This window comes from Bison bison, unplaced genomic scaffold (genome assembly GCF_000754665.1).
Source record: "Bison bison bison isolate TAMUID 2011002044 unplaced genomic scaffold, Bison_UMD1.0 scf7180017864152, whole genome shotgun sequence".
In the NCBI taxonomy this organism is placed as follows: domain Eukaryota; kingdom Metazoa; phylum Chordata; class Mammalia; order Artiodactyla; family Bovidae; genus Bison; species Bison bison.
In genome coordinates, this window is record NW_011494724.1 from 1,397,308 (window position 1) to 1,421,353 (window position 24,046).

Sequence of the window (24,046 nt, forward strand, 5' to 3'; positions counted from 1 at the left end):
CGCCTTCCGGACCCGCACTTCCTCGCCGCTGTCGGGCTCGTCGTGCTGCTGCTGCTGCTCGTCGCGCCGGGGCAGCCAGCTCAATGTGAGCGAGCTGACGCCGTCCAGCCATGCCAGTGCGCTCCGGCAGCAGTACGCGCAACAGCCACGCGTCCGCCTCCCAGCACCACCAGTGCCACAGCCTGCAGCCCGCCGCCAGCCCCACGGGCAGCCTCGGCAGCCTGGGCTCCGGGCCCCCGCTCTCGCACTACCACCACCACCCGCACCCGGCGCACCACCAGCACCACCAGCCCCAGGCGCGCCGCGAGAGCAACCCCTTCACCGAAATAGCCATGAGCAGCTGTAGGTACAACGGGGGCGTCATGCGGCCGCTCAGCAACTTGAGCGCGTCCCGCCGGAACCTGCACGAGATGGACTCCGAGGCGCAGCCCCTACAGCCCCCGATGTCTGTCGGAGGAGGTGGCGGCGCGTCCTCCCCGTCTGCTGCCGCGGCCGCGGCCGCTTCGTCCTCAGCCCCGGAGATCGTGGTATCCAAGCCGGAGCACAACAACTCCAATAACCTGGCGCTCTACGGAGCCGGCGGCGGCGGCGGCAGCACTGGAGGAGGCGGTGGTGGTGGCGGCGGCGGCGGCAGCGGGCATGGCAGCAGCAGTGGCACCAAGTCCAGCAAAAAGAAGAACCAGAACATCGGCTACAAGCTGGGCCACCGGCGCGCCCTGTTCGAGAAGCGCAAGCGGCTCAGCGACTATGCGCTCATCTTTGGCATGTTCGGCATCGTGGTTATGGTCATCGAGACCGAGCTGTCGTGGGGCGCCTACGACAAGGTAGGTGCTCGAGCCCTTTGCCCACAGTTCCCGGGCCGCAGAGCCGGATGCCTGGTGGTTGGGGCGGTCGCTGGCGGGAACTCTCTGCCTGCGGGTCCCTAGCTTTCCCCTGACGATCGGAGATGTCCGCCGCGAGGACGAGTGCCACTCCGACTCGCACCCTTAACCCTAGTCTGGAGAGGAAGCTTTTCCGCGCGCAGCCAAAGTTCTGGAGGGAGTGAATGCCCCGTCAGTTTGGGTATTTTAAAGAAGTGATTTCAGGACTCCTTGGGGGAAAGCATGCTTTATTTCTCTCCTGAGGCTCACGATTTAGGAGGTCTCTTTCAAACCCGAAGGCTTAAACTCAAAGCTAATTTCCTCATGGATTTCATTTCGAGAGCCACAAGCTGCACTGGGGTCCGTGTAGTTGCGCCCCCGCTGCTGCTTGGCCTTCCCTGATCTCCTCACTTTCCTGACGGATCACAGAGCCAAAACAGGTGCCCCTACCTCCATCCTCCCCCTGGGAGCTCAGATCCAATTGCTGGGGATTGGCCGACCCCTCCCAGGGCTTAAAAAGTGCTTCTTTTAAAAAAGTGCTTCTGTCTTTGTTGCAGGCGTCACTGTATTCCTTAGCTCTGAAATGCCTTATCAGTCTCTCCACGATCATCCTGCTTGGTCTGATCATCGTTTACCACGCCAGGGAAATACAGGTAACTTACTGCTCTACTGTTTATGAATGACCCCAACGTGGGGAAGTGCAAGGCAGCAGATGCTTTTCCAAGCTCTCCTGTCCTTGCCTGAGGTTACAGAAGACACATGCTGTGTTCTTACCTTAGCACCTGACCTGTTCTTTCAAGAAGTTGAAAGCAAAACAGTGCAGCATATAAATACACAGTAGTTTCCAGGATGTATTTGTTAAACCTCAGATTCCTCCCCCTCTCTTTCTTCTTTAGGTAGGTCCACTTCTCCATGACTGTCATTGCATATGCTTTCCTTAAGGCCAGTTAAGCACTAGCCTTAATCTGTAGGGTAGATGAGTATTCTCCTTTAATACACATTTAACAAGATGGATGGGTCATTAGGGAAGATTGTGCCTGTCTGTATCACCTTCCATACCAACTGTAGCTTAAAAAAGAAAAGAGTCCTGGGATATTCCTCGCTAATGTGCATTAATAAGGCAAGAGGAGAATTCTAACCTTTTCTATATCTTACCCTAACATTAGAGAAAGAAGAATCTGTTGTGAATTTAGAATACAAATTCTGTATATCTGGTAGTTTGGTAGATTTTTAGGTACATTTATTATTTAAAATGTCACTTAAGAGCAAAGGCCACTGCCCTTGTGAGTGGACTTCTTAGGAAAATGTTTGTCTAAATGCAGCCAGGAACTCTGTTGTTAGATATGACCAATAACTGGCAATTTCAGAATATTTGATCTAAAATTCATGGGTCACCTTTTGGATTTTTACTTTGCTGTAGCTTTCGGTCAACAGCATATTAAAGTTAGTGAATAAAATAACTAGAGTTTTCAAAAATTTAGAAAGATTGGGATTTTCCAGTTTACAATTTACACTAATATATACTTTCTGGTTTTTTTTATTAGCTGTTATTTATTTGGCCAAACTATTAAACTCTTGAATTTAGGGTGCTTTCCATTAGGAGTTGCCATTAAATTTAAATTATATTTAATTAATTATAAGTTAAATTAATTTTAAGTTAGTAATTCACAAAGACAGTAGAAGAAACCCATTTTAACTACTACCCAGGCAAAATAAAGATACACTTGATCCCACATGAGGATGGAAAAATTACATAAGCATGCTTTCAAATTTGCAAAGACTTTGAAAATTGTGAAATTGAAGGATTAAGGATAGAGAAGGAGAATTAGAAGGAGTAAGAATATCTAGAGGTAAGTAATAAGACTGCACTAGCCAAAGAAGGCAAGCACATTTGAACTCTAAAATTTGAATAATTTACACAGGTCCATCTTTAATTCAACACTAGTGATCATGGGCTTTTGAGATTCTTTGAATATTTTAAAGTAATACTAAAATGTAACTTACACATAAGAGTATCTTTTCATTTTGACTAGAAGGAAAATGCTTGAGGCTGGGGAACGAACTAGGTCTAATGGCCGTTTGACTTGGTTTACCAGATGAGAAGCCTGTGATCAGAAGAGGTGACCTGCCTGCCAGATGCCACAGCTAGACAGTACAGAGCCTGACTGCCCTGTTCCGCTAGCCCCCACCCATCATGCTTCCCGCTGCGCTCTGCTACTGCGTGTCAGGAGCCCGGAAACATGACATGTCTGTCCTCTCTAAATCCAAAAGTTTGATATTTGAATTGGGATAAACTTACAAGATTTTTCCAAAATCTTCATAGGTATTTATGAAAGTCAAGTAGCTTAATTTTTTTTTTTTTTTTTTTTAAGACTAGTGCAGTTTTACTTAATCTATGCTGGAAAGAGACCTAGCTGGTTTTTTGTTTGTTTTTTTTTTTTGGTGTTTGGGTTTTTTTACTTAGACATCAGCTTTCAGATTATTCCTGTTCCTTCTGAAAAACACACAGCTGAACAGACACTCATGGTGAAGAACATCTGGTGGTGTTAATATCAAGAACAAACTGTCTTCCTGAAAGCACTCATTTTTTATTGGGAAATTATTTTGAAATAACTTATAAGAGTTTGAGAGCTCTAAACACTGGCCGGATGTTAATTATGTGTTGTAAAAAAATTTTGATCATATTTGATAACACTGTTGAAACTTAAAGTAATACAAATAAAATAAACCATATTTTTAAAGATCACTTTACACTTGAAAGAATTCCACTCCTGACTAATTTTGAGGATAATTTCTGTTATACAAATGCATAGATATATTGATTAGAGTATGTATATAGCACAGGTGTTAAAAATGAAGACATGAATGCTGCACGTAAGGATTATAAGCACAGTGAACCTCTTTACTGCTGTGGCAGCATAAATATCACAAAAAGTTAGATTTTTAAAAATTGGTGATGCATGGTTTCTACCAAACCAACCACACTTAAGATCAAATTAGATGCTCCGGTGATATCATTTAGTTGTTTGGATATAGCTATTACTGTTTAATCTTGAGAGATTTTTTTCCTCCAGCTAAAGTTACAAATTTTATCTGAGCTGCATTTTAAAAAATATATATATATAAAATGGAAAAGGACAAAATAAATATGGAGACCCTGAGCTAGAAATCAAGAACCACAAAAGTGTGTTCTAATTCAACCAGAGAGTAGAGTCAGTGATTGCTTCTGAAATACTTCACTCTGAAACACAGTGAAGTCAAGTGCACAGGCTAATGTATCCATGTGTGGAAAGTGGTGAAGTGTGCCCTTTTTAACTTACTGATGTCATTGGTATAGATGTACTTCTTTCATAAGTTTTAAGCAAATATGTACTTCTCAGTTTATTATTAAGAATCCCAAGTATATTGATTAGCTTTGAGTTAAAGAACTCACTGTAGGGGTCATGCCACCATTCAAAGCATGTTCCTGGACATAGCATTCAGTCTTACGTGACACTTAATCTTTTTCTTGTTAGCACAGCAGTATGTTGGTTGGGTAGTGAGAGCTAGCTAGTATGGGTTTTTGGTGCATGGTAGGATTTCTCACTGCACTCAGAAAAAATCAGTGTTAAAGCCAGTGTTCTGTCTGGCTGTCCACTAGAACTTCTTTTGCAAAGCTTGGGGAGGCCCTGACATTTCCATGAAGAACCTTGGAAAGCAAGTCAGTGTGACCTTTTATAAAATGTTTATAAACAGTCTGTCAAAATTAGATGGTTCAGGTGAGTCATGGATGGAAGTGGTTGAATTAAAATAGTGTGATAGGGAGGCTTTGTAAGGACTTAGCTCAGTACATTGCAGCTTTGCTGTCATTTTTCAGTACCACAGACAGCTCAGTGCACCAGCTCAATGCATAGTCTGCTCATTTCACTAATTACTTTTACACCCCTGCCCACAAACAAAAATGAAGTCACTCTTTGGGGGTGGGTGGGTCAGAATGCTTATGTAAAATCAGGTTTAGCGGGGCACATTATCAGCCAAGTAGATGTTGCTGCTGCTGCTAAGTCGCTTCAGTCGTGTCCGACTCTGTGCGACCCCATAGACGGCAGCCCACCCGGCTCCCCCGTCCCTGGGATTCTCCAGGCAAGAACACTGGAGTGGGTTGCCGTTTCCTTCTCCAATAAGTAGATGTTAGGTTTTCTCAAATAGATATTTGACTTTCCTATATTCAGCAGCAAAATTTAAAAATTATGAATTGATATGTAAAATAAATTTTAGCAAATGCCTTTTGTTGCAATCTTCTGACAAAGAAAAAGTACTATGGGGATTGTTTTATACACTTTGGAAAGGTCACCTAATACTAAATAAGTAGCTTCCTCATCTCAAGTACAAGATCAAATAATAGGGAAAACAGAGGCATGATTTCCTATGACTTTTCTTTTTCTTGCCCTTCTTCTTTGATGGAATAAGAACAAAACAATGCTCAAATGCTCTTTAAGATCTTTAATATCAAATAAGTTGAATGTAGATTTCACTTTATCTTTTCAACTTTAGTGTAGTTGAGTTTCTCTTGTGAAAGGAATTTTAGTTGAAAGAACGATTTAGTATTTTTGAGACAGGCAAATACAAGATTGGGAAGAAAGCATCTTGGACGATCTTTCTGGTTCTTACAAGATGTGGCAAAATGGAGTGTACTATACTTAAAAGTTGAAAACACTTTTGTTTCCTTGATTTTGTTTTGGTAATATAGTTATATAATAAAGAGGACTAGAGAAAACACTGATTTTTCTTTGGTATCTTTTGCAGTAGAGTAACTATGCATTCTTCTTCAAATTAGCTTTTCAGAGATGGATGCTATAGATCTAAAACTGGAAAGGCAAAAATTAAAATTTCTTTATACTCGTGCATGTAGGCCACACAAAGGAGAAAGGAGTGACTGAGAACAGGAACTTTAACAAACTCTGAAGGCTCCTGGACTGGTTGGGGAGGGATGGTTAAGTGTCCACTGAGTAGACTGTGGCTCCCCTGTGGAGGGGGCGGGGGAAGGATGCTTGCTTTTGTATTCCTGCAGAGAGCAGCTAGATACTTCCAGACCATACAGAAAATGCTGCATATAGTTGCTATTCTTGTGAGTAAAATAATAGTAAATAAATATACATAGTAAAAATAACTGGTACAGAAGAGCTTAAAATAAATATGATAGTCACATTCTCAGTCCTGTTTTTCATAAACAACCACTTTTAAATTTCTCATGCATTTCTCCAGAATCTTAAATAATGAATATTTACTTGTGTTGAGAGACACGCACAGGGCTTCCCTTGGTGACTCAGCAGAAAAGAACCCACCTGCCAATACAGGAGACTCAGGTTTGATCCCTGGGTCAGAAGGATCCCCGGGAAAAGGAAATGGCAGTCCACTCCAGTATTCTTGCCTGGACAGAGGAGCCTGGCTACAAGTCCATGGGATTGCCAAAAAGTTGGACACCACTTAGCAACTCAACACCAACAGAGACACACGTGCTCTGCTTTCATTGCTGATATATTTTGGTTTTCTTCATCAGCACGTGGAGGCCGGTCTCAGCCTTTTTCCGCTGTTTATTACCCCATTGTATGGATACACTGTGCCTTACTGACAGGCCTTTGGTGTTTTCTAGGCTTTTGCTATTATAAGCCATAATAAAACATACATGCTTATTTTAATCTGCTAATTAGAGAATGTACATATGATAAATGTCCAGCAGACAGATTGTTAAGTAGAAGGGAGTTTGTATTGTAAATGGAAAGGTACTGCTCCCCAATCCTTTAGAAAGATCTTCAGAGTTTTCATTCTCTGCTTCCCCACACATTATTTCCCCACAACATTGTTTACATTGAATGTTATAAAAAGGAATTTTAAATAACTTTGGATTTGCAAAGTTTACTATTTTCTTGAAAAATATTTTTTGTGAAAAATTCCTTAAGGACAAAGCTCACGGTCTCATAGGGTTATTTGCAACATTTTGCAGTGTCTAGTGGTACGTTATTGAATCCTCTGACAAACTGGCCAATCCTTGTAAAGTTACCATCAGAAGCAAATATTTGCCAAATTTGTTTTTTTTTTTTTTTTAACTTAAACTTTGGAGATAAAAGAAGGTGAAAGAGTAGAAGGAATGGTCTTCAAGTTGTCCTTCGATCTCTCCCATATCTACAAGGCAGAGAAACATTAACTCATTTTAAGACTGAAAGGCTGTGAGGTGGGTGCCTTGCTTATATTGCTTTGTGGTGTGGTGGGCAGCTCTGTGACCTCTGTCTGTACTGCCATCAGCTTCTGCCTCAGTTGTAATGAGACTCTGAGTCCCTCTGACTTCACGTATACCCTGTAGTAACGAAATCACTCAGGACTAATTTCCTCCACCTGCCCGTGTAAAGATCTCTGCATTATTAATGGGTGTGACACTAAATAAAGCAATCCTGCTGTGTTTACAGAGCAGCATCACAAATGAATGAAGACTGGAACTTTAGGTTTACTGCAAGTGGATTCGCTTGCTCTGCCAAGTCGTTTCTGGGCCGTGTTTTTTTTCTGCTCGGTAAGAGGGCCACTGTGGGCTGTCATCGTCCCAAACCACATCTGGCAGGGTGGACAGAGGAAGCCGGCACTGACTTAACTTCAGGGAGTTACTTTTGGTCAGGGTATAAAGTGGTTTCATGAGGCTATTTTAAAGAGAATTTCTGCTCATTAGAAAATAATATGATGTTTGCTACTTGGGGAGTATATTTTTAACCCGAAACTCCTTTAGAATTCTCTTTTTAGAACTGGAAAGACCTGAAGTGTTATCTGGCCCAGGATCCCAGCCGGCATGCCATCTCAGATAAAAGTAGCCACCCCGTGTCTGCCTGAACCCTCTCACCATGATGGTCAGTTTGTCAGTACAGGCTGGCCCATTGGCAGACAGCTCTTACTTTTAGGAAGGTTTTCCTTATGTTGGGGTGAAGTCTTCCCATATTCAACATTTAATAGTTTTTGAGCTCTGCTAATACAATGAGAAATAAGACAATCAGGTTCCTTCTCTCCTGGAACTGACATTCCATGCAGGCGGGCTAAGGAGAGAGACAAAAATTAAGGAAGAACATCCTTAGAAGTTGTGATAAGTTGTGTCATAAAGCCCCCATAAAAGGGACTGTGGTAGAAAATCCTTAGGGGCCAACGGTTGTCATCAGATGGGGTGATTATGGGAGTATTCTCCAAGGAAATGACTTTTAAACCAAGATATAAAGTAAAGGAAGTTATCAGTTACTGGCAGAGTCTGGAGGAAAAACCTTTTCAAAGTCCTAGTGACTGAAAAGGATTTCTTGCACTTACACAACTGAGAGCAAATCAGTGTAGTCCAGGCAAGGGGACAGTGGTACTGGGTGGTGTGAGGGTTGTTATACTGAAGGGTCCTGAGCCCATACTTTGTGATACCTTCTTCAAAGTGCATGAGACCATCATTGAAGCAAAGACGAGTCACAATCCAGCTTACTGTTTAAACATACGTTTTGTTTGGTGGGGTGCGGCGGGGAGGCTCTGAGAAGATTGGTCTGGAGACCATTAGACTCTTAATCAACTCACATTGTAGAGATAATGCTCAGTTGGCTTGGTTAACAGCAGTGGAAATGAGGGGAAATGGTCTGGTTTGAGACCCAAGTTGGAGGAAGAATGGACGTTTTAGTGATTGGCTATGACAGGTGAGGGCAAGGGATGATGCAAAGATGATCCCCAGGGTTCTGGTTGGAGCATCTGAGTGTGTGATGCTGAAGGCGGAGGACTCACACCAAAGGGTAGGATGTGGAGTCAGGGTTGCTTCTGATGGAAGTGCTTCTGATTATACAAGAGAATCTTGAATTCAGAGGAAATGTATGGACTAGAAATTTAAGTTAGCAAGTAATCAGCATAGAGGCTATTTAAACCCATAGGAATAGATAAAATCACTGAGAGAAAATAGATGAAAGAAGAAGGTGGAGAGTGGATCAACCTCTGACATCTAGAGGTTTTGTGAAGGAGGAACTAAAGAAAAGAAATAAGAATGACTTGTCCTTGAGGTGGAGATGGGAGTGTTGGAAGGTGGGCACAACGCTGTGTACTGAACACTATGAAGTCTGTTAATGTCGGGTAAAGAGGTGCCTTTTGGATTCGATGAGTTGAAGTCATCCCTGACTTTGATGAACAATTTCAGCGGAACAGTAGAAACAGAAACCAGACTGCAGTTTCCACTATAACAGGCTAAGTCAATCCTCCCTGCAAAGAATTGCAGAACAAACATTTCAACGTTGGTTGCTGCTGCTAAGTCGCTTCAGTTGTGTCCGACTCTGTGAGACCCCAAAGATGGCAGCCCACTAGGCTTCCCCGTCCCTGGGATTCTCCAGGCAAGAACACTGGTGTGGGTTGCCGTTTCCTTCTCCAATGCATGAAAGCGAAAAGTGAAAGTGAAGTCGCTCAGTCATGTCCGACTCTTAGCGATCCCATGGACTGCAGCCCACCAGGCTCTCAGGCAAGAGTACTGGAGTGGGGTGCCATTGCCTTAGGTCTCTTTAAATGCCTCCTATTTAAACAGTATCAATTCCTTTGAATATTCCTGATCACACTTAGGATGTCCCTGATCCTATCCTTCTGGACTTCGACTCTGTTTTGTTGAATTCCGTCTTTGAATAAGAAGGTCAGAAATGTATTCAGTATTTTCAGGTAACATCTGCCGGTGAACTTGTTACCTCCCTTTGTCAAAAATGCTTCATTGTACCAACTGTTATTTCCTCTAAAATGGTCTTTGCTTCACACAAACTGTTGCCAAGTACACTTGTAGAATTGTTACTGAATTGAACGTATGGCTTTACATTTATTGACTCTGTTAAATAGCATCTTGGTTTCAGATGAGTGTTTCAGCCTGTCAGAATTCTTTGAACTGTAATTGTGATGTTTATTTGACACACACTTTATTTAGGTATGGAAAATGCTGTGTATGGATTGGTTATGGCATTGGCAAAACTCAAATCAGTGCTCAATTCTGTTCCAGAAACATGGTCAGTATTAGTGGCTGTCACCCCGCTTGCCCACACTCACCTCTGCCCCTAGCTTCTCACTAGTCGTGACTTTGAAAAGCGTACCTGAGAAACGCATGCCCAAGGCATGAGTGAGCCACAGTCAGAGCTGAGAAGCAGGACCTTCTCTGCAGTTCGCCATCTGCTCAGCCGTGGTATTTGGTTCGGCCTTTCATGTCATAACAACTCTGTGGGCCCTGACTATAGGGCAGCCTACGTTTCTCAACAAGAATGTCATGAGGACTGTCAGATTCTGTGCTGAAATCCATGTATTCTGTGCTGATGATCAGCCAGTGTATTCATGATATCCAAGAAGGAAACAAGACTCATGGGCTTGTCATTTTAAGAATGAAAATATATTAGGCTTTATGACCAAATGCCTTTTCTCTTAAAAATTTTGATTTTCTCTCCAGATGATAAAATTAATAAATATTTATGTTAGAAAATCTATAAAACATAGATAATGTGAAAAGAATGCTAGTTTAATCTCACCACCCAGAGACAAGTATTATGATGATAGAATGTGTTTATATGAAGTACATGGACCTGATATTTGCTATATATTAGTATAAAGAAATTTATTGTTCTTTTCATGTAATTTTCTATTCATGTCCCCATGCCATTGGCTATTCCAGTTTTTTTGCATCATATGGTATATTCAGTTTAATCCTTTCCCTTATTTTTGGACACTTAAAAAAATTAGAAAGAAAAATTAAAAAGAACCTATTATAAATATTTATATAATAAATACTTTGCAAATGAATTTATATAAGGATGTCTAATGATTTCCTAAGGATAAATTTCCAAGGCAGTAATTACTTAAAGGATATTATTTAAGACAATTGAGAATTTGTCAAATTATCCTCCCAAAAGTTTATATCAGTTCGTTGATTTTGAAAGTACTTACAAACCGCTTCGTTAAATATCTGATATAATTGTTTTCTGGAGTGTCTATGTTCACCTTACTGGTTCATGTTTTGAGTACTGTCCTACTTTGTGAATCTAGAAATGTGCCTCCCTGGAGCCTCTTATAGCTTCTTATTTCTCCTTGATTTTGGTTTCTGAATCTTGGCTAACCAGGTTTGTCGAAGGGTAGTTGTGCTTGATAGAGTTTTTATAGAAATGATGCAAAAGCAGTATTGGAAGATAACTTTGTCCACAGATGTTCCCAATCTTTGTTATTCTAGGAAGCTGTGAAAACCATAATTTCCGAAATTGTTCTCTGCAAACTTCCCTGCTGAGCAAAGCATCAGACTCTCTTTTGAATTGTTTACTGTGTTTTGCAGCATCGTCCTGTGGCTTTGTGCACTGACTCTAAAGCCATCCGCCTGGGCTCACACCCAGCTCTGCCGCTGACTAGCAGTGTGACCTTGGGCATGCTGCGTGGTCTCTCTGCACTTCGCTGTCCTTGTCTGTGAAATGGGGACTATAGAGTACTTCTCTCATCGGGTTGCTGTGAGAGTTGAGTGTGCCTGTGTGTGTAACTGTACACATATATATGTGTCACTTAGAATGCTGCCTGCTGTGTGCTGAAGGCTGTTTAGGTGTCACTGCTGGTCACTGTTAGCTGCTTTGGGGGTTGTCGGGGTGGAAGGGGAGGAATTGGAGCACAGCCTCCATGGGCTTTGGGAAACAGTGGTGATATTTTTTTCTTCTTTTTCAAGTCTTACAGGAGGGAACAGAAAGAAAAAGGTGTGCATTCAAAACAGGGTTCAGTAGTTTATTAACATTTAAACTCAAATAGCTGTTGTGTGTGTTCTCTTTTTAACAAAAGCTTTGCTCTCCATTAAGGACAGCCAATTTTTTTTTTAAACTGAGTTAGTTCAGATTCTCCCTGTGGGCAGGTTGGCCATCTGAGGAAGTAAGTGTACATTTTGGTTGTCAGGTTTCAGATCAGTAAACTAGTGTTAGAGTACTATGATGTCAGGCTCACCATTTTTACAAAAATAGCTGTTTTGCCTGTAAACCTACCATAGGTTTGGCTTCTCGCTGGAAGCAAGGTTCTGTGTGAGCTACATTAACTCCTTCAGGAACCCAGGTCACAGCTTGATGGCATCTCCATCTAATTAGGACCCTGGTGACTTAAAGAGTTAAGTACAGCACCCTGAAAAGTAAGCAAAGGGAATAATTTGTAATGGAAAATTCTGATAGGAAATCCCTGCTGAAAGGTTAAGAGGTAATAAACAACCAAAGGCATATGTAGAAGGGATTGTAATTGACAACATTTCTGTCTGTATTCATTTGAAGGTTTATGATATATTTACATCTTTTTTCTGGATTAGGTTTATCTCTGTTAAATTTTGTTTAGCATGCCACCACCCTCAACCATTGTGCTTGGAGTACATTGGTTGGAAAGAATTGAGAAGAATTTTGTGTGTCAATATGACAAGTAATATCTCAAAATACTTGTTGTTCAGTGATTGGGTTTACTTTTATCAGATGGCTTATATCTCCCCTTCTGTTTCATTTCCAATGACCATTACTTGCATCTGTATTATGCCTATCTCTCTTTGTGAACAATGAGTTAGTAATGTGTGTAGTATAGTGTTGGGTGAGTTTTCTTTTTTGCTTTTTGAGTTTGTGAAACACATGGGAATTTAGACATTATATACCTTAAACTGAACTGTGTCAAGGAATTGTAACAGCCAGTGTTTTACATCTGTAACTTGCCATGTGCTTGCTTGACTGTCTGAGCATTGTTACCTGGTTATGTATTTACCCATCGTGGTCATCCAGAAGGTATTAAGATGAGGTTTTTACAAAATAATCTGACTGTAGAAACCCTTACTGGTTTTATCCACTGAGGTGGTCTTCTATCAGAACATTTTGGTCTTCCAAGGAAATTGTGTGTAATATTTATATATTGGTTTTGACTCTAACATACTGAATTTGGGGAGGAGGCATTAAGCAGTGTAGTATGGTTGTCATGGTCTCGAGCAGTGCTTTTCTGAGGATAGTGTCTGCTGTCAAGAGGGTTAAAAATACACAGTGCTAATCCTTAAACTGCTTAAAGTTTTCATGAGTGATCAAGGGAAATTGTATCCTAGTACTGGGTTTATTTTTAAGGTCACAGATTACTTAAAATATTGAAAAACAATAATTGGACTGAATATTTATTGAAATTGGATGCATGTAAAATGATACAAAAGTGATGGCTGTGAGATTTATAATAGTTACCTCATGTGTTTTCACAGACATATCTAGTGCTTCTAGTCATATATTCAAGCAAAATTGTTGACTGAACACTTAATTTCATTTATTTGGATTTAATTGTGAAATTCAAGATGAAAGTCTTGGCTTCTAGGAACTTGCCTTAGGTCAGTTTTCATATTGGTAAATCCCCCCCACATTTGGAAAAAGTTTTTATATCAAAGAGCATGAATTGCTATCTGTCCTTTGAAGCAAAAATAGCTTAAGATATTTTATTTAGTTAAATGTGTGATTCATTTAAAGCTTCAGCTTACTGCTTAAACTTGTGGGTAATGTAAATTTTGATGCTATTGTTGAAAATTATTTTGCAAAAAATTTTACTTCTTTCCCACTAGTATCTTAGTCAAGAATCCTCACTCTTTGTTCTCATTTGTCTGTGTCAAAGAGGATACTTAATGAAAATGCATTGGGCAGACTCAAAAATTAAGCAATAGTGATATGAAGAGAAATCTCTAATTTGCTTGGGGCGGGGAGAGGCAACAGTACCATATTAAGGCTGAAAACTATTTTTCAAAATATCCTTGATTTGCAATTCACTAGCTCTTGTAGGTTTTTTTTTAATATCATTTTTTTAAGCTTAATCTTCTGTATTCTTGTTTTTTTCTTTCAGCGTATCTGCTTGACACAGTCGTTTTTTATCCTTTTTGACAACGTACCTACTTTTCAGTTACTACGTTTGGGCCGTGTTCTGCCTCCCGCCTCAGAGTGGGTCCCTTGGGTGCTCTGTACATTGGGGATGCAGATCCAGCCCCCTCGCTTCACGTTCACTCCCTCACTTAGTCTGAGACCGTGTACACAGGTTGCTTCTGTGGCAGCTATTCTGAAATAGTGAATCCATCAAGTGTGTCTTATTGCAGTTTTATACAACTGGCCACAGAGGAGAGCAGATGTGTGTTTAGGACTTTGTTGCTCACACCCGTGTCAGAACATCTCGGGCAAAGACCACGGAGCACATTCAGTAGCGAGCATTTTCTCTGCAGCGTTTGCCTAGAAACAAGAGGCCTTCTCTGCACTGTTGTACATGAGCACATGTCATCACGGTGAGATGACTGATGTGGTGGAGGGTGGGATGAAGGCTCGTCTTCAGGATCTGAACTGTGGCGTATTGCCATAGGGAAACCAGATTCAACAAAGATGAACAGGATCAGGCCGGGTGGCTGGTGGGGTGGAGGTGACGAGCTCAGCCGCCCCTGTACGGTATGTCCTACCTGCTCTCCCAGGCTGAAGATGAACTGTTGTTAATTGGCTTTCTTTTCCTCTCTCCTCTGGTGGTATGCTGATGACCCGTACAGTTATAATGGGATCAAAAAACATTGATGACTTTCACCCTTTTTTCTTAAACACAGTGGGGAAAATGACAAAAATGCTACAAATCTGGTCCACTTTACCAAGAAGACAAGAACAGGGGAATTTCCAAATCATCTCATTGACTTTGCTTTAAATTTGCCCGTTGAATCCTTCCTTTGAGGAGCAGCCCTGCCTACCCAGCAGTCTCTGAGGTCCCTGCTGGGTGTGTTTACATAAGCACCCCTCTCAGCTCCTCCAGCCTTGTTTGCACTGGGGAATATTCCGGGGGAACACATGCTGTGTTCTGAGATTTCCAGCCACATCGGGATTCCCTAGCTGACTCTGAACCTGTGGGCTGAGTTGAGGAGCTCTCCGTACCCTTGGGTGCCACTGTTGTTGGAGGGAGGAGATGGAGACATAGATAGAATATTTTCCAGTCATGGAAAATGCATGCATCACATCGGACACTTGTGCTTATGTTTATGCTAAGTGTTAAAGCTTTGTGTAGTGTAGACAAGCCAGTGCCTAGACATGACCCAGCTGTCTGGCAGGGCCAGCCACTGTCCAGCAGAGGCTGGGGGCAACAGAAGGCATGCCCTTCCCCCCAGAGGCCAGTGGAGGTTAGGAGGGGCTGTGTCGGCCCCGTTTATCTGGACAGCCACATGGGCCTCTGAGAAGCAGCCCCTGGGTGGTGGTCACCCCTGGCTTTGGATCTGGACAGATTGCAGTCAGAACTCAGATTGGAGTCAGAACTCAGCCTCACCCTGGGTGACCATGAGAAGGAAATGTGACCCCTGGGAGACTCATTTCTTTATTTGTAAAATGGAGATGAGAATTACGTCTGTCTCACTAGACTGTTTTGATGATTCAATGAGACAGTGTTTATGAAAAACCTAGTATAATATGACACATTCAGTAAATGTTAACCCTTTCACTACTACTCTTCCACCATTGCTATTATTAAGCAAGTATCATAGATCGAGCAGGGAAGCAGAACCTAGAGTCTTGGAGGTTCTCAAAGTGGGAAGGGGATTGGATAATAACGGATAATATTTCAAGGAAGTTAAACAAGTTCCGATAACAGGGCGATTGGACAGAGAAGACAGATACTTGATTAGTTAGGGCAGGGGGTTGGCAAACTAGAGCCCATGGGCCAAATCTGGCCTCGTGGGTAAATCCAGCTTGCCTGTTTATATAAAAAAAGTTGTATTGGCACACATTTGTTTGCATGCCATGTACAGCTGCTTCTGCACTACAGCTTGTGCTACCAGCAGAGCTGAGTACAACTAGACCATTTGGCTGCAAAGCCAAAAATATTTACTTTACAGAAGAAAGTTTGCTGACCGTTGAGTTAGAGCCCAGGCTGGTCAACAGAGGCAGAGAGAAACATACACAGGTGTGTTTCTCTCTGCCTCTGCCTCATAGCTTACTTTATTCTTTGCTCCAATTTTAGCCTTCTTTTTAAAAATTGTTTATTTGTAATTTCTGTTGGAATATAGTTGCTTTAGTTGTGTTAGTTTCTACTGTACAGCGAAGCGAATCACCTGTACATATTGTACATCTCCTCCTTTCTGGATTTCCTTCACATTTAGGTCACCACAGAGCACTGAGTAGATTTTCCTATGCTATACAGTAGGCTCTAGTCAATGATCTGTTTTATATATGCTGCTGCTGCTGCTGCTAAGTTGCTTCCGTCGTGTTCGACTCTGTGCGACCCCGTGGACTGCAGCCTACCAGGCTTCTTCGTCCATGGGATTCTCCAGGCAAGAGCACTAGAGTGAGCTGCCATTTCCTTCTCCAAGTTTTATATATAATAGTGTATATATGCCATCCTCAATCTCCCAATTCATCTCACTTCCCCTTTTCTCCATCCATGTCCGCACAGTTGTTCTCTATGTTTGTGTCTCTATTTCTGCTTTGCCAATAGGCCCATCAGCACCATTTTTTCTAGATTCCACATATATGGATTAATATGCAGTATTTTTGTCTTTCTGACTCAGTGTGATAGTGTCTAGGTGAGCAGAGGTTCAGGTAGCACAGCTCGCACCTGGGAAATGCAGATTTCTGCTGGAGTGAGGTCCCCGCTGTGATCCAAGCCCTTGGGCTGCCTGTAGGATCTGCACTCTGGGATGGAGGGGAATGGCCTGGGGGAATTAGAGTTCTGTCATTTTCGCTGAATAGAATAGTTGTGGGAGGAACTACTTTCACGGGGAGTCTGAGCTTTGCAACTCAGAGTCCTTTCTGGTGACCAGTGATGAGACACTGGGCGTGCCTGACCCTTAGAGTGAAGTTTCTCAGTCGTGTCCGACTCTTTGTGACCCCCATGGACTGTGTAGCCTGCCAGGTTCCTCCATCCATGGGATTTTTCCAGGCAAGAATACTGAAGTGGGTTGCCATTTCCTTCTCCAGGGGAATCTTCCCAACCCAGGGATCGAACCCAGGTCTCCCACATTCCTGGCAGACCTCAGTGCCCTGTAAATTAGTCTCTGCAAAGCTAGGTGGGGGATGGTTTACATTTTCATGATCTTGTTGGTGGGGCTGGTCTCCACCAAGAAGAGAGGCTCATTTGTTTCAAATTTTTAAAAAAGGGTTTTAACTCTACATTCTATCATGCACACACACACACGTCATTATTAACATGGGAAGCAACACAGAATCTTGCCTTTTTTCTTTAGGTCTGGAATTCTGGCTACATGTATAATGTACTAAGTATGTGTACTCCTGTTCCCTAGTGATTCAAGTTATATTTCCTGTCCATCATCTCCATTCTCAGCTGCCTGCTGGACAGCTCCCCTTGGAAGCCCCTGCGGCCCTTACCATTCCCAGGCCTCTGCCTTGCCCTCTCCTGCCTGCTGTCCTCACAATGGTGGTCCACCTAGGGCCCCACTGAGGACCCTTGCTCTTTCTTCCACACAACTCTCCTCCCTAACCCTTGTCCCCAGTAGAGTCAACAGGTCCTACAGGTGTTTCCACCTCAGTGTCTTTTACATTACTTCTCCTTCCTAGTCACATTCTCAAGGACTTTAGTTCTGTGTTTCCCAAACTTTTCATGAAATATATTTATATACTGTATAGCAGTTGTATATAATTTTATTTTTCATATTTTAATATTTACATACTTTTATTTTTATTCTGTATTTATATTTTTCTTTAAATCAGCTCTCTTCTTTTAGCCTAATCTTAATAATATCTATGAAATTGTAGTGTAATTGCATATGAGACTTTCCTGGTCTACCTGCAATACAGGAAACACAGGAGATGTGGATTCGGTCCCTGGGTCGGGAAGATCCCCTAGAGAAGGAAATGGCAACCCACTCCAGTATTCTTGCCTGGAGAAGTTCATGGACAGAGGAGCCTGGTGGGCTACAGTCCATGTGTCTACAGACACAAGTGAAGCAATTGAGCACACACACACACACACCCATCATAATTGCATATGTTTTCTAACATGTAGTGAATTAAAACTATAAATAAACAATTCAGCCTAGAGTCATCTCAGAGGAACACATCAAGCTCCTTGTGGAAATTTCTGCTTTGGGCGTCACCCTTGTTTTTAGCGTGTGTGAATGTGGTCTCCCTGCTCCCAGTGTGACCTTTCTCCTCCCCTCTCCCACCTCTTTCAGATGGTCCATCTCCCAAGTGCTGCATGCGTGTCTGTCCCAAACATAAACCTGATCCTGTTGCAACAATTCTAAAATGTTCCCATGGCTCTCTGTTGTTTTCAGGATGACTTTCTTTAATGCAGAAACCCACAACAGGGTTCTCATGATCTGGCCCCCGTCTGCCTGTCAGCCCCATTCAGCCCTGTTCTTATCCCCTGTATATCCTGCCTCTCCTCCAGCAAGACTGAATCACTTGTTCCTGAAAGATATCACACTGTTCCATGCCTCTGTGCATGCAGTGCCTTTCCCCTTTATTTGCCTGAATCCTGCTGGTACATGAAAATTCAACTGAGGGATCATCTCTGCCAAGGAAGTCTTCCCTGCCCAGCCCCTTACTCCCTCTGACTTCCCCCACCTTATTTTCCTGGCTACCCTCAAGTTTTATACAGTGATGAAGAATTGATGCTTTTGAACTGTGGTGTTGGAGAAGACTGTTGAGAGTCCCTTGGACTGCAAGGAGATCCAACAAGTCCATCCTAAAGGAGATCAGTCCTGGGTATTCATTGGAAGGACTGATGCTGAAACTGAAATTCCAATACTTTGGCCTCCTGTTGCGAATAAGTGACTCATTTGAAAAGACCCTGATGCTGGGAAAGATTGAGGGCAGGAAGAGAAGGGGACAACAGAGGATGAGGTAGTTGGATGGCATCACCGACTTGATGCACATGGGTTTGGGTGGACTCCGGGAGTTGGTGATGGACAGGGAGGCCTGGCGTGCTGTGGTTCATGGGGTCACAAAGAGTTGGACATGGCTGAGCGACTGAACTGAACTGAAGAGCCCGGATGAGAAATGAAACTTGATTCAAACCAAGTTTTTCCAACTTCTTACCGATGATTTCTGACAACCTGTTAACTGAGCTTCAGTTTCTTATCTGTAAAATGGGGATAATAGAGCCTCTCTCATGAGATTACCCTGAGGATTTTACTGAGATTTTGTGCTTTGCCCAGTGCTGGGCACACAGTAACCACGCAGACTTTGGCATTCTTATTGTTTTTGTTGTGCTTCCCATCCTTAACCAGGACCTCTGTGACCCTCACTTTCTCTTGGGTCTTTGGGGATAAGGCATCACAGAGTTTGGGGAGGCAGTCAGGCTGGGAGAGAACATGAAGTGCCAGGTACAGCGTGTGGCCTTGGGGGTCCATTACTGGGGGTCTCTATTACAACGGCATCCATCAGTCATGGGTCATGTCTGAGTCTGCTTCCCAGGGCTGAGCAGCCCAGTGAACAGCCCTGTAGAGGGTGTATCTAGCGATCATACATCGTGCTGTGATCTCTATGATGGTGAGTGAGCCAGTCATCTCCTCTGTCCCTGTATCACCATCTGGGAAAGCGGGACAGCCATCACTTGACCATGTGTATGAGATGACCTGTCCTAGAGGTGGTGCGGCAGTGTAATACTATCAATAGTTGCATTCACGTGCCTTATCTTAGCATCAGTTCTTTCTACTCTGTTGTATTTTCCTACTATCATTTCTATATCCCCAAAGAAATTTAGCTATTTGTAATTCAGTTTGACTTTAAATCATTAAAACGAAGTATTAAAACACGCAGAAGTGTAGTTAAACATCATTGGTTGAGGTTGTAACAGTGCATTTGTTTCTCTTCCTCATAACTCTATCAAAAGAGATGGATTTTGTACATTTGGCCAAAAGACATGTGAAAATGAACCTATCCAGATACAGCCATGCTGTGATTAGGAAGCCCTGGTCCTTTTAGGAGGGGCTTGTGAACCACGGGACTCTAAGAGGAGACAGGTCAGCTTCCAGCACTTCTGTCTGATGGCAGAACCCTCCTCTTTGGGTCTCCCCTTCATCTCCTGCAAGATGTTTGTGGTGGCTCCCACTGTGCTTGTCCTTTTACATCTCGATCCTTAAAAAATACTCTCGGACTTCTTCAGTTCATCACAAACATCACCTTCTCTTTGAAGCCTTGTCTAAGTATTTCAGGCAATTTTTTTCTTTTTCTGTTTGTATTGATTGTCATTCTGTATAATCGAGTATTTACACCTCCTTGAGTTGTTTTCTGTGGATATGCTTTACCTTTCCATGGGCAGTTACACAACTGTTTTAGCTTCCCTGGTGGCTCAGTGGTAAAGAATCCACCTGCCAATGCAGGAGACAGGGGATTGGATTCCTGAGCTGAGCAGATCCCCTGGATAGAAAATGGCAACCCACAACCCACTCCAGGATTCTTCCCTGGGAAAGCCAAAGGACAGAGGAGCCTGGTGGGCCACAGTCCATGGGATCGCACAAGAGTGGGACACGACTTAAAAACTAAAACAGCACAACTGTTTGCCCCCAAGCTGCATCATTGTGTGCTGCCATTCAGAACACTGATGGAGCTAAACCAGAGGAGGGACAAGGCAGGAGCTGGTTCATCTCTGCTGTCCATGTTTTCTTCTGACAGTACCAGATAGTGTTGGGCAGTGATGGGGGCAGGGCATGGTACCTATCCTTTGGTTATGCAGATTTCTCTGTAATCTGATAGAGTATGATCCTCTTCTTGGATCTAGAGACTTGTACTCACAAGAGAATGACAGATTACCATCCTGTTGACAAATGAACCATGAGGTCAGTATTTTCTCATGTATATAACTTTGCCCACATTTTAATCACGGTTCACAAATAGGCTTCAAAAATGGTTGCCCAGTGGGAAGCAACTTAGAAGGCCATGACGTATGTTTCCTTTTTGTTATCCTTTAGCAATAATCTGCAGCTCAAAACTTGCCTTCCATGACTATTTAACACGCATTTTCCAACTTTTCAGTTAGTCCTAATAGGTGACCATTTCTGAGATCTATAATATCTCCATGTCCGCTTCTGTGATGTACGATCATTTGGGAGCTTTAGCAGATTAAGTAAATTGTCTGTTGTGGATATTTGCCAGCCTGAACTCAAGTTATAATTGTCCAATGTATAGGTATCTACATACAATTATTGCTGCCTCTGGGAAAAACAGTAAATCTATCATCTTCTGTCTATTCACGTGCCAGCATTTGTGTTCTCTATTTCCATATGGTTACATTAGGAAACTGCTTTGAGGTGTTTGCCTCGATACCTCTTCCTCTGTATGTTAGAGGAAAACAGAGAAAGTTGGTGGAGAAAAGCCATCTTGGGGAGAGTTTCTCTCCCTGACTCAAGAGTCAGTAGCACCCTTGTCTTGGACGAGGCGACGCTCCCCTGGCCCTAAGGGATAGGTGGTGTCTGCTCCTACCTTGCTGGTCATATGTCTGACCCTGGGAATCAGCCACTCCCGGGATTATCAGCTCCTGTGTGAAACCCCTGTAAGTGAACCTGCTCATGTGCAGAACTTCTCTCTGAGCTGTTTGTGTTTAATATTATGTTCCCTGGCTTTAAAATGGTTGGAATAACCATTTCATGAATGTGTGAACCTTCTTGAGTGTAGCCATTGGGGTTCATGGGAACAAATGAGTATCTCAGAAAAGAATTTTCCAAATTGCCCAGGTGGCAAGCTATAATAACCAATATGACCTTTAGTGGAAGAACCATTCAGTTGGGTTGGTGCAGTCACTGGAAGGGTGTTTTTTTTTTTTTTTTTTTTTTTAGGCCAGGTTTCCTGTTTCTGAATCTGAGCCTCAGGCTACAATGAGGTCTGTGTATGTTTTGACCCTATATTTTCTTATTGCTCTTGGTATTTGATGATTATATCAAAAATTAAATGTGATGACTAAGGTAATGGTGAGATGAAAGTGACATTTCTTAAGGAATATGCAAAAAGATTGACTACCTGAAGATAAATATGGTCTTAGAAAGATGAGAGAGACAAAGGGGAGATACTGGAAGACTTAATAAGCACTGAATGCTTTGAGTGGATATGGGGTAGGAACAGAAGATCCCCTACACTAATGTGGAAATTGTTGAGCCATATGAAATAGAAGTAGGATTTGTTAGCTACATGCTTAATGGCTATTCCTTGGAGAGGTGAAATAACTAATAGACATCAGAATAATCAATGTGCCAGTTACATACCTACTGTGAACAGGCACTGTGCTGAGTACATTTATAAATGTTGCCTCATTTTATCTAGATTGTAATTCTTATTCAGCTAGTGAGTAGCAAAGTTGAGAATGAAATTGAGATCCAGGACTTCAAAAGTTCTTTCCTCCTGCAAAATGACCCTTACTTTTAGCTGTGATTTTATCTGAAATATATAAGTAAAATGCTACTTTCTGTATCAGCTATAATGATAAAATAGCATAACCATTTCTTGAAAATGGACAATGTTCAAGCCTTTGGCTCACTTTAATGTAGATGAGGGAGATTTTTCCTCTGAATTTTACAATGTGCTTTTCACTTCACCACCGTTGATACAAGGAGACTGTGGAAGAGCAATCTTTATCCCTAACTAATCATTCTATAAAATATGTCATATTTAGTCTTTTTCATCTGTCTCTAGGGGTTGTTCAGAAAGAGCCACAGTGTTGGGATAGAAGCCAGTGTTCAATTAGCCATGAAAGTGAAGGAGAGGATGGGAAGAAACACTGATGACTGTAATAAAATCTGGATGCTATATGTGAGTCTGTGCTATATCCATGCTCCACTCTGGGATTCCCATCTTAACCCCCTAATTCAGGTCTTTGACATATTTCCTGAGCGTAGCCTTGTGTTCAGCCAAAACAAGTGACATCTTGGGAAACATTTCTTGGGAAGGAGACGTGCATTCTAGTTGCCTGTGGCCAATAGGTTTCCTCTCACCATCAACTCCTATTGGTTGGTTGTCCATGTAGCACAGCTTTGAGACGGATTCTGGAGGCCACTTTCACTGTCTTAGGAAGCTGATCTTCATAAATGTGGAGTGCATTTAGTGTGGTGGAATGCTCTGCCTCATAACATTCATGGTGTGCAGACATGTTGCACCATTTGCTGCTGCAGAAGTCAGGGTCTGAAGACGTAATCGCTGGTCGGGCCTTTGGTCTTCCCCTCCAGCCTGCGTGCCCGTGTTGGCTTCTTTCATTTCTGTCCGTCCTCTTCCTTTTTCTTTGCCTCTTTCTTTCCCACCCTTTAACAAAATCCTCTCTCCCTTTCTCTGCAACATTGAACAGAAGTTAAACCAAAGTTAAAAATTAAAACGTTAATTTTTTTCTTGTATTGTTTCCAATTTGAAATGTACAAGTGCATATTCATCTTGTTGTATATAACTGGTATCAACCATGAGAATCACCTTCAATGCCAATAGTGAATACTGTGCAAGGAAAGCCAGAATCCTCCTCGTGGCCTGTAAGTTTCTTTGTGATCTGATCTTTCCCACTCCTTCAGCTGCGTTCATTAACAGTGCCTCCCCCGCTACACACACACATCGTTGGAACTATCCCAGACTATTTGGAGGGCCAAAACTGTGCTCTTCTTTCAGCTTCTTGTGCCTCTGTGTGTTATATGCTGCAGCTTTGGCCTGGCATATACTACTTTTGTCCACCTGCCTTTGGACCTGGCTTAGGTTTCCCTCTGTGGCAAGCTTTTCCTGACCCCATCAACTGACCTAGTTGCGTTTCTGTGTTAGCACTGTGTCATGATCTAGTGTGGTATGCTGCGATCATAAACCACACGGATGAGGCACGTGGGTAATATGTGTTCAGCCTTTTCTGTGTGTCGGGGAATATGCTAACAGCCATATTTGGATTATGTTACAGTCGTGTGATAACTTAGTGAGCTAGGTGTTATTATTTTATTGAGAAAAGTGAAGTACAGGGAGTAAAGAGACTTGCTCAAGATCAATCACAATGCTTGAGTGTGGTGGAGCTTTTTCAACAGAAGTGTAGTTGTTGGTTTACACTGATTGTTCTCCCCTGCATTGTGAGGACATTTCCTTGACATCAGGGGCTGTTGCTGATTTCTTTATCTCCACAGTGGCTCAGCTGCAATGCGGGAGACCTGGGTTGGATTCCTGGGTTGGGAAGATCCCCTGGAGAAGGGAAAGGCTACCCAATCCATATTCTGGCCTGGGAAATTAGACCATGGACTGTAGTCTCTCCAGTAGTGGCTG

At 42.5% G+C, this 24,046-nt stretch overlaps 1 protein-coding gene across 1 annotated transcript in view; it reads left to right on the forward strand.

The window, feature by feature from the left end:
* Positions 1 to 24,046, forward strand: part of LOC104989318 (small conductance calcium-activated potassium channel protein 2-like) — a 44,469-nt gene that overhangs the window by 1,101 nt on the left and 19,322 nt on the right. The window contains 3 exon segments of the mRNA XM_010840951.1: positions 5 to 148; positions 150 to 824; positions 1,418 to 1,513. Of these exon segments, the coding sequence (XP_010839253.1) occupies positions 5 to 148; positions 150 to 824; positions 1,418 to 1,513 (915 nt within the window).